General features: G+C 35.7%; 1 protein-coding gene across 1 annotated transcript; it reads left to right on the top strand.

The window, feature by feature from the left end:
* The first annotated feature begins 587 nt into the window (after positions 1-587).
* Positions 588-11,580, top strand: LOC134743742 (pickpocket protein 28-like). The gene is made up of 14 exons (XM_063677377.1): positions 588-701; positions 1,704-1,868; positions 2,978-3,107; positions 3,749-3,870; positions 4,364-4,502; positions 5,298-5,449; positions 5,773-5,938; positions 6,561-6,653; positions 7,188-7,327; positions 7,623-7,753; positions 8,338-8,397; positions 8,574-8,736; positions 10,686-10,853; positions 11,444-11,580. The coding sequence occupies exons 1-14, from the start codon at positions 697-699 to the stop codon at positions 11,514-11,516; spliced, it is 1,707 nt and encodes a 568-aa protein (XP_063533447.1). The 5' UTR covers positions 588-696; the 3' UTR covers positions 11,517-11,580.
* Positions 11,581-12,083: the final 503 nt, after the last annotated feature.

The raw sequence follows: 12,083 nt of genomic DNA on the forward strand, positions 1-12,083 counted from the left end.
ACAAATGAATTTTAAACACGGGGGCCACTTTTGGGGGCTAATTGAGAAAATAAAAAAAATAAAGTTTTTCAAACTATATCGTGTTACATAATTATCAAATGAAGAATCTTAAATATATATTTTTTATAATTTTAGGAAAAACAGGTTAGAAGTTATTCAAGAAAATAGGCAAAAAATGACCATTCCCCCCCTTTATCTCTGAAACTACTGTATCTAAAATTTTGAAAAAAATCTTTAAAAATAGCTCTTTACTTACAGATCACAGGAAAACCTATTAGAAATGTGCAGTCAAGCGTGAGTCGGACTTAATTACTTAGTTTTTGATCCGACCCGGGTTTTTTTAAGACATTTCACTCACGTTTCACATAAAAAATACATTGTTTAAATTGTGTTATGTACGGAACTCTTGGAACGCGAGTCCGACTCGCACGTGACCGGTTTTTTTAATGAATGTTTATTTCCACCACACTGACACAGGGTGCGCCGCGCCGTCACTGTGATCTTTCCCTTCGCAGGTGCGAGCTAATGCATATTATTTGCATGACATACAGCCCCCAGGGCTCTTAATTAATTCGTTCAACAAACATTGTCACTGTCCAAGCTAATTAGAAGTGGCTTTTGACCCAATTACTTATAAGCGCATTTACGGAAATTCAGTTGCAAATATACGGGAAGGGTGAGCAGTTGTGTCCAGAGATGGAGTAAGTTATAGCTTTTATACTTTTTTATTTTTGTAACTCCTTCTTTTGATGGCCTCTTAGGTTAGCTCCAGGATCATTCTGGCCTTGAATGTCCATTTCCCCGAACGTCCACTCCCTGTACGTCCAATTTTCCAAACGTCCAGATATTTATATGTGTTTAACACAAATATTGGTTTCTGAGTTACCTATATAGATGTTCTACTCGTAGTCTTTAATAAAAAGTAAATGTACATTGGGATAGTGGTTTCAGAAGCATTACTGCTGAAACGTTACTGCTGCAGCACCAACGCGGGCGGTGTCACTGTTAAGCTCAATTCGTCAAAGAAATCGACAGTGAAACGATAAACGCCAATTTTTTTTTAATTCGGCACACATTCCACACTATCGCTGCAAAGTCTGTGCTTTAGCTTAGCCAGACTGTGGGCAGGCTCTACAAAGTTTTTTTTTAAATCAAATTAATCATAATAAAGAAAATATTCAAAAATATTATAAGCCCGCGCTTAGTTAATCTGTGGTCTGTATTACACTCTTATTAAGAAGACAAGCCTATGATCTTATTAGATTAGATTAGATTAGATTTATTTATTTCATAATATTAAATTACAATAGAAATTATTTTTACACTAATCTATACGAATTTATATTATGATCGTCAAGTGGAAAATAACAATTTATTATAATTATACAAAAACAATACACAATTAAAAAACCATTTGAAAAAGCAATCGATTAATTAATTAATTAAATTTTTAACAATGTCAAATAAAATAAAATGAGAAAAACAATGTCAATACGGCTAAGCAAGATATCTCATAATGATCGTCAACATAAAATGAAATACACGTCAATAGAAAAATTAATTAATTAATGAATAATAAATATTTATTTAATTTATTATATTACATGTTATTTCCATATATTGATCGTAGGCTTAACTTCATTGATAAGAGTACAGCTGTGCAGTAAGCGAATACAAGCTGACGACAATGATAAATATTTCAGAGAAGAAGAGGGTGTAGCCGGGGAGTTCGGGAAGGTGTGCATCAGGAAGCAAAGGAAAAAGCGGCAGAAACTCCTCATCATAGACCTGGTCCTGGACTTCGCGAAGAACACCACCCTCCACGGCCTGCGGTACATCACCGAAGTCGGACTTACAGTTGTAGAGAAGTAGGTTTTGTTATGGTCTTCTAAAACTTGTCCTATAAAGCAAATCAAGCTAACAATGCCGTAAGTTCCTCAGCATTCTTTAATGTTATATTTGGATTTTAGGGGGCAGAATGAAGTGACAGGTAATGAAGTGATAAACTTAATTATCGTTGCTCTTCATGTACTAGCCATCAAAGACATTTCAAGCCTAATCCCTCAGTCCCATATATCATACATATATATATATCATATATGGCCATATATTATGTAATATATATATATATATGGCTCGATATTGCCAATATAGCTGAAAGACTGAAACATAATCACGTAATACTATACACTAAGCGTAGTAAATAGCGGCTTAGTTGAAATGGGACTGGGCTGGTCATTGCCGAATGCCGGACGACTTGTGGGCCAAGTTAACCACGGAGTGGGAGCCCCACGAGTCTAACCGGGGACCCGGCAGACCTCGTCGGCGATGGCGGGATAACTTGGACTTCTTTTTGAGAGGCTGGCCAGATATAGCACTAAACAGAGACGAGTAAAAAAAGAGGGGGGAGGCCTTTGCCCAGCTGTGGGAAGTGGGACACAGTGGGCTCTGAATAATTAATAATTTTATACACTATCATCCTTAACCCAACTGAAAATTCCTATCTAGAAAAATAAAGCCCTTCTTGGCTTGCTTGATCAACATTTTTACTAGATTGCAGCAACCTTTGGCATATAATGGTGCACTTCCAAGCTAACACAATTTTGTCAAGCCACATACTACAACTATTTCGTTTGTCATAAAAATGTTATATTTTATAGCAAAATATGTATTAGTTAAATAGATAAATATTATAGGACTACAAACTACATACGTCCCACAGAAAAATAAATAGTAAATTAGTTATTTGTCACAAATACTTGGACATGAATAAATGGAAATACAAGATTCAATCATCAAAGATTCAAAGTTCTTTTATTACCTACGGCTGTATGAACACAATGTTTCACGTTCAAAATCGCGATGTTCTTGTTTTCCATACTTCGAGACAGCTTCAACTTGATCGTGACGTCACGATCAAGTACCGTATGGTAAGGGACGTTTCGCGTGTAATAGCGTATTAACAATTTGGTTTCAGAGTGTTTTGGGTCCTCACATTCCTGGTCAGTGTGATTCTGTGCTTCATCCTGATCGAACGAGTGTGGCACAAGTGGTGGTACAGCCCTGTCATCGTGTCGTTCAACGAGATGATGATTCCTGTCGGAGAAGTAAGTCAGTGTTTTGTGTCCTAACTCCTAACATTCGTGGCCAGTGTCGTCCTGTGCTTTATCCTGAACGAACGAGTATGGCACAAGTGGTAGTACAGCCCTGTCATCGTGTCGTTCAACGAAATGATGATTAATGAAGTAAGTCAGTGTTTTGGGTCCAAACGTTCGTGGCCAGTGTCATCCTGTGCTTCATCCTGATTGAACCAGTTTGGCATAAGTGGTAGTACAGCCCTGTCATCGTGTCGTTTAACGAGATGATAATTCCTGTCGGCGTAGTAAGTCTTTTCAGTTATCGGATTTTCGGGTGCAAAATTAACCCACTTAGCCCGACCAGGTGTTCAGTATAGGTGCTATAGTGCGAGCAGCTAGGGTTCCTATACTTATCGATAAACTTAATTATTACTGCTTTTGCCAGACGAGTATATTAGTGATAGCTCCCAGCATCGATTGGAAGTGGTTCTTTTGTAAGAAACGCCATATGGCTACGTGGCTGGGTAGTTTAGAGGAAGGCGTTAGCCGCGTAAGGTGAAGACGTCGGTTCGAATCCAGGCTCCTCCACTGGAGGGCTTGTTCAGTTTTGCTTTAGTAAATGGTATTTATTTCAGTGTAATATTGTGTGCAAATTTACATTTATGTTACAGGTACCATTCCCATCCATTACAATATGTCCGCAGTGGAAATGCAAAACGTCGGCTTATAGGTACACGGAAAAATTTGTAAAGTATGGAAAAAGGCGCAAAATCAATAACAATATCGATAAAGAGTAAGTCTATCTTTACTTGTGGCATTTTCTGGAAGGGTTACAGTAAATTTTAAAATTAAAGGGAAAATTGAAAAATTTACCGCTTCGCGCAAGATTGTAAGAAAATTCGCATGCATTGTGGTAAGCGGTAAGCTTCGGTAGCTCAGTTGGTTAAAAACGATTGGACCGATATTTAGAAAGGTCGCAAGTACGTATTTTGCCCAAAGCGGTAAATTTTTAAGTTTTTCCTTAAAATTTGCAGTTTCGTTTGCAGAAGTATCTGCTTGATAAAAATTAGTTTAAGGAAAACTTGTTTTTTTTTTCTTTTTTAATATTGGACCGATATTTCAAAAGGTCGCAAGTTCGTATTTTGCCCAAAGCGGTAAATTTTTAAGTTTTTCCTTAAAATTTCCAGTTTCGTTTGCAGACGTAACTGCTTGATAAAAATTAGTTTAAGGAAAAACTTGTTTTTTTTTTGTTTCTTTGGAATAAGTTGTATTGTAATTTTTTTCAGAGCGTTATTTTCATCAATGGTTAATGAGGAGGAGGAAAGAATATTACTTGAAGATGCTTTCCTGGTTTGTGAAAACTTTTACAGATACTTGACGCCTCGAAATAAATCAAATGAATCGCTTGTGAATAATATAGTACACGTAAGTAATCTTTTTTCCTTAAAAATATTTAAATGATAAACTTTATATCAATAACATCATTCAGTAGTAGGCGTAGGCATATTCTGATTTTAATAATAGGTTATGAATTAAATCTTAATTACTTATGAATATTATCTGCCAGTATCATAATTGACATTGCTGGTTGTTGAAACTGTTTTGATACTGACGGATTCTAATAACAAATAAACTTCCGTGAGACCACAGAATAAATAATAGTACCTACTACGTACAGAAGGCTCACTGTATAACAAAACCCGCCTATTTAGGTATAACAACCGGGCTTAAACGTTGCCGATTGGACATATTACATATTACTTATGTGTAGTCAGCATTTTTGTCATTGTTCTTGCAACCAGCTGCAATGCAGTGTTTACTTGCTTTAGACATATTTGCGACACCAGATCTGGTGACGGGCGCGCGACGCGGAGTGACACACGCCTGGCAGGTGAGACACAGATATAAATATATCAAAACGGGTTCCTCCTCGACACTCCTCGGTACACAGTGAAACATGTCGCGCGTTTTTCGACTTAAAATACGCGGGTGATCCGTTTTAATATACTGACGGATTCATTCATAACCTGTTATTAAAATCAGAATACGCTTGTAGGAGTTGTAGGTCGATTTGTGTAAGATTATCCCATAATTTAGTGAATCGTCCTAAGTGCTACTTACAGTCAGCTGCAGAGAGAGGTGACCCCCCCCCCCCTGCATAGAAATTTGTTTGCAGTTGGTTCACCTCCCTCTGCAGCTGACTGTACATTGTATTCACAGATGTCACCAGATGTAGAAGAAGTGATGCTTTCCTGTACATGGAGAGGTCAGCCGGTGCGATGTGGGGAGTACTTTAAAGAAGTTCTCACCAGCGAAGGCGTGTGCTTTAACTTCAACGCTTTGTCCTATGATGACATTTTCAAAACTAACAGGTACACTTTGCAATATATATTATTTATTTATTTACAAGTTCACAGTGTCCAACTGTTGGAGATACCCCACCCTATTTTTCCATATCTTCCTATATTGAGAAGTCTCAACAGTTTTTGTCAAAGAGTTTTCACCATATCCGAAAAGATATTCCGTGACGCCTTAAAATTTGTGAGACCTAATGGGTGGCTGTTTTGAGTTTAGCTTCAGCAAAGGTGATTTAAGATATAGACTTAGATTGAAGACCAAACTAAAAGAATGTTTCACGTAAACGTTATTTATTTTATTTTACAAATATCAAATTTATGGTGTTGGATGTTTTTAGCATTCAAAATGAGTACAACTATCTGAATGCATCAACCCCAGCAAATAAATGGAATATTATTTCTGGATATTCGAGTCCAATATCTAAAAGAAAAAAGAAAAAGACAAAAGGAAGAAAAGCAAAAAAAGTAGAGGATGATTCAGAAGAGTATCCACGGCGTGGCCAGGTTAGACAAAAATTTAACTGTCCTTTCAAAAATGAGGATATCTAACATTCGATAATATTTAGCGCCATGCAGAAACCTACCTCACCTACATTTCTGCATATGCATAAAGTTATGCGTAGTAAAATATCATAACTTATAGAGAAAACAGTACTAAATAGTTGTTGTACAGTCAGCAACAAACACATAGATAGTGACTAATAGTATTCCTAAATAAAAATGTTAGAGAGGAATCGTTTTAAATTTAAGTTAAAAAAACTGGTTGATTGAAAATGTATTTAACAACCTAAATGAGTTTTTTCTGGAATCAACAGTTTCATAATTATAAGTTAGTCAGTAAGCTAGTACACAGTAGTTAGTAGTTTTATGATCATATTGTATGCTCGAAATGGGCAACTGTTGGTTCGATATCTCCTGTATATGACATCTTATCTATTAACAATTAAAACTTAAATTAAATAATAAATACTTATCTGTACTTTACAGCCTGAGAGAAAAAAATATACTTAAAAAAATCCTTATGACATTAGTAACTATTCTTGTTATATTCAAAAACAAAAGCACATCGTAGATGATATCATAATAATCGTAAACTGGTCATTTATTTTTGATGCAATTTTTCCAGGAAAATGGTGCGCGACCGGATCTCGAAATTTTACTCGTTGAAAACGCAACAGATGTCGACGAGTCTTGCAATAGTCTGTCTAATGGCTGGAAAGTAAGTATTGACTTCAAACATACCCAGGATATGTTGTACTGAAACAATTAGGTATGACGGTGGTCAGTATTCCTAACTAAAATTAAAATCATCGCCTACCATGGTATGGGCATATTGGGCATACGATGTGGCGAATTGAGAGGCACATTATATAACAACCAAGGAAAAAGTGATGGACTATGTGACAAACGAAATGAAAATGACAGATGTGAGTTATGATATGACGGGCGATACAACATAATGAGATAAATGAGATAACGGGCGACAGACTACATGGAAGAATTCACAGACGAAGAAGTGAACGGGCAAGTGAATGACGATCTAAATTTCATAGCAGACCAAAGGGCCTTTTTTAACGTGGAGTAATGCATTTAGGTATTCCGCCTAGCCGGGGAACTAGGACGGATATGTTGCACTCGTACACTAAGAGGCCTAAGATAAGCTAAGCAAAGTGAAAGGAAGGATCCGAAATTGTTCTCTTATAATCCGAAAATCTTGCCCACATAGTCCTAACTGACCATTGCTTCATTCCAGATCTATCTCCAGCATCCTGCTGACATGCCCCAGGCTTCGCTGTACTACTACGCAGCCATCCCTGATCAAGTCACCTCTTTGGCTTTGAAGTTCAGCATCCTTAATACATCTGAAAGCTTGATGCACTACAAATCTGAACAGTGAGTTTAACTAATATAAGAACTTGTTTTGTAAACAGCAAATAAAAATATTGTTGCGGTTACGAAAGTGCATTCTATAGTATAAATATTATGTATGTACCTACATTTAGGAATATGGATAGATTGGAAAGTTGTGGTAGTAAACATTAAATAAGTCACTCAGAAATGTTTCACCTCTCATGCCTTAAAACTCTGGCAACGCTTCGTTCGTTCTTTGTCTTGCTCGATTCTCAATATTAGCACGAGGGGTAAACAGCAACTTTGCTCCCTTGTAAAACTAACTTTTGGACTACAGGCGTCAGTGCTACTTCCCCAAAGACCGCAAGCTCCAGTACTTCGCAACGTACACTCCGGATAACTGCCGACTGGAGTGCCTGTCGCTGTATACCTACAAGCGGTGCGGTTGTGTCTGGTATCACATGCCGCGTAAGTACTATGTTTTGAAATCTTTATTAAGAAAAGGTTAAGGTGAGTAAGGTTGCCAGAGCTCAACGAGGGTGAGGAGTGTTAGGGTCGGCAACGCGCATGTAACTCCTCTGGAGTTGCAGGCGTACATAGGCTACGGAGACTGATTAACATCAGGCGGGCCGTATGCTTGTTTGCCACCGACGTAGTATAAAAGAAGAGGATACACTTCGGCCGCTTCTCCGTACAAACGTAGTCCCTAGTTTCCTCTGGATATTGGCATTATGGAAAATTATTAACATATTTTGATGTATATTAACTATAGCTATGCCCCTATGTTTGACTTTTTATATATTGTTTTATTTGTGTAAAAATTCGGAGCGTAAATCAGATTTCATACTAATTTCTCTTATAATAATTAAAGATTCATGTTGATATACAACAAACTGTGTCAAAATATTTTTAATAATGTTAATATCCAAAGAGGAAAATGAGGACTACATTTGTATGAAAAGGCGATTTCTTAACCTCTAAAGTCATATTGTAGAAGGTTGTACATTACGGAAGTCTATTTTTGAAGCAGTAATTTAAATATATTATTACAGATCATAACAGTTCAGAAATATGCACAGCGCAGCAAAGACGGTGCGTTGAAAAGGCACAAGGTAAGTTCTTATCAAAAGTACCCATTATAATAATAAATATTTAAAAATAAAAATTATTTATTTTCAGATAGCTGAGATCCATAAATTGTTAGTTACAAGACACTTATAAAACTACATTAGTAATTATGTGGCTACAGTTACAGCTAATTCGAAACTAAATCTCATTATTATTTCAGATGATTTAGCATCAAATAAACTAAAGCAGAGCAAATGCAATTGTTTGCCGTCATGCGACAGTATTCATTACGATGCGGAAATACTTAAAACAAACTTTGATATCAAAAAACATATAAAAGCTATGAACAAAAAATATGATTACACTATATCAGACAACTACAAGTGAGTATTATTTTATTATGTGGTACAAATTTATTTTAATAATCATAGATACTACAAAGTACACCATAAATGGCACACTAACTGTTTCTTATGTTTGAAACTATTTTCATCAGCAAAATATCAATGAAAATTGTATTTACTAACTAAAAATATGCGAAGTCTGTATTACTGTCTAATGCCTCCCTATGCATTTTTGCTTAAATAATCATACCTACTAAAAAAAGTTCTATGGCGTCGACTAAATTCAACTGTCGTCTAAATTTTATTGTAAAATGCAACACATTTTTAGCACCCACTTAGTTAAAATTGTTCTATAGACTTCATAAGCGAAACGTTACTAAATATTATAATTTATAATGAATTCACCTCCATGATTTTGGGTAAATATTATAAAATTATTAAGTTTTTTGACATTGCTCTTCCCGTGTATGTTTGTAAAACAGATTTAACAATTACTGCTGCTGTAAAAGAATTAAATTCATCGACTGTCACTAAGTCAATTTTAGTTATAATTTAACTACCTATAGTCATAAACTCTATCACTTCCAATATTTTGTCCTCCTACCACCTTTACGCTGACGACCTTCAAATCTACTCTCAGGGCTCTGTTACCGATCTATCACAGACTATCTGCGCCATGAACACTGACTTGGAGAGTATTTTAAATTGGAGTAAACGTTACGGTCTCAAGGTTAACCCTACTAAAACTCAGGTTATAGTCATAGGTAGCTCAAAGCTCACTGCCCGGATTGATTTAGGTTCTCTACCTGCCATTGTGTTTGACGGTATTCAGATTCCCTACTCTCTCCAGGTAAAGAATCTCGGTGTCATGATGGACCAGAGTCTCTCTTGGGTACCTCAGGTGAATGAGGTTAGCAGGAAAATGTTTGCTGCAACTGCATCACTCCGCAGACTCCGTAATTTCTTGCCTTACGCCACTAAGATTGCGCTAGCTCAATCCCTCTTATTGCCCATATTAGATTATGCCGACATTTGCTATCTGGACCTTACGGAGGACCAGCTGAATAAGCTCGAGTGCCTCCAGAATCTCGGTATAAGGTTTATATTTGGTCTGCGCAAATTTGACCATGTGTCACAGTTCCGTTCTCAGCTCAAGTGGCTTCCTATTCGTCTTCGCCGTGACTCTCATGTTCTCGCCCTTCTCTATGGCATTCTCTTTAACCCCGCTACACCACCTTATCTCAAAGAGCGTTTCAAGTATCTCTCTTCTATCAGATGTTCTCAGACTCATATTCTTGCTTCTCCCTCATCTACTTCTAAATTTTATAATAGCTCTTTTACCTTCCGGGCTGTTCGGCTGTGGAATGCTTTACCAGTAGAATTAAGATTAGCTAAATCTCTCCCCATATTCAAAAATCAGCTAAAACTATACTTTCTATCTCTGCCTTAAGTTGCCATTTTATATATTGTATATATGCTTGTATAAATATATATTATATATATATATATATATTGTATTGTATATTTATTTGTGTGTTAGGTTTCGTTTTAATACTTATATGTATAAGTAGTAATTGTAGTATGTGTGTTTGTGTTTAATAGTCTCCATATTTAAGCTCTTTGCACTACCTGTTGACTTTTGTATGAGTTCTACATTTCCTGCTACCCAAAGGTTGTCTGGAAGAGATCGCTTTTTAGCGATAAGACCGCCTGTTGTTAACTGGTTCTATTTTTTCTTTAAATATTTCTTTGTACTTTTACATGTATGTAAAATGTATAATTTTGGTGCAATAAAGAATATTTACTTACTTACTTACTTATAGTTACTGCTTATTTAGAAAGAAAGAAAATACATTTATTTAACGCCACAACGTGGCCACAACACAGTACATAAAAAAGAAGGCGCCATACGACAAACAAATTTGGACGCTAAAATGGGACCTAACAAACTATTCAAGTATTAAATTTATTACTATATTATATTGCAGTTATTCACGCTTGGAAATTTACTTTAAAGAGCCCCGATTCGTATCAATGCGACGTTCTGAGCTTTTCGGATTGACGGACTTCCTGGCCAACTGCGGTGGGTTACTGGGACTGTTTCTCGGATTCTCCTTCCTCAGCCTCGCTGAGATCTTCTACTTCTGTACTTTCAGGTGAGATTTTTTCACAAGCAATTCCAAATTTATCAGCTAATGCTGATAATACAGTGTTTTTATTAACGGCAGAGGGTTGCTGATACTTTCCCTCGGGTTCTCCTTCCTCAACCTTGTCGAGATCTTTTACTTCTGTACTCTAAGGTATATAATAATTTCTATCAATACCATAATCTATATTATGTCCGGATGGTTGTTCGGCCGTTTATTTTGATTCTTGTAATTAATTAATTAATTCTTCATTCTTCTCCAGTCTTTTCGAGGTTTCCTACTTTAGCCTCAAAGGGAAGGGAGGGAAGGGAGGGGAAGGGATTATCCTCAAAAGCGATAGATTATAAATTTTGGAGATATTAACTCCTTGTTTCGAAATCTCAACAAAATTGCATAATCAATATACGGCGAGAAGTCTTCCTTACCCCATATTATCTAAGTTGTGGCAGAATTCTGAGGTCAGTCGCGGAGATAAAAATCATCGCTGTGGTGATCTGATGAAAATACTAATATAGGTACCTACACGAAGATATAAAGTAATGTCAATATTACTTATCATTTTTAGGAGGTTTTTGAATGCATTACATTTTTCATTCCAGATTATGGTGTACCCTGAAAAAGGACATCAAAATTGAAAAGAAGAAGTTAAAGGAAAGCATGTATAAAAAATAGTTTTTTTCTTTCTTATAAATCTTTGTCAAAAATTAAAAATGGTTTAATAATTATTGCTTTAAGAGACTTATATTTTACCAATATTTATGTAGCATTCTTAGTAGGTAATGATTTATGATATCAAAGGTAGTTATTTAAGTGTTCTCGACGTGTTTTAGTTAGTTCATAATTATTTAAAATGTTTTTAATTTTACTCCTATAACATTTTAAATAAAAAATATTGTAAATTATTGATTTGATTTTAATAAACTTTTGAAGCACACAAGGGAAAATAAATTAGATTAGATTAGATTAAATATTTACTCTCATAATATGAAATTACATCATAAATTATGCTAGACTAATCTACATGAATTTATATTATGAATTTGTATTATTTATATTATTATTTGTATCTCTTATAAACTCACGGGTATATACAGCCCGGTCATTTGATAGGCGTGCGTGGGGATACAGATCCAACACGTAGAGGCCCTTTGGAGAAGTTTGCTGTTATGTTATTATTTATATTATTATTTATTTTTATTGAAACACCTTCTACAACATGCCAATTTTAATCGCTATTGG

Source organism: Cydia strobilella, chromosome 8 (genome assembly GCF_947568885.1).
Source record: "Cydia strobilella chromosome 8, ilCydStro3.1, whole genome shotgun sequence".
In the NCBI taxonomy this organism is placed as follows: Eukaryota; Metazoa; Arthropoda; class Insecta; order Lepidoptera; family Tortricidae; genus Cydia; species Cydia strobilella.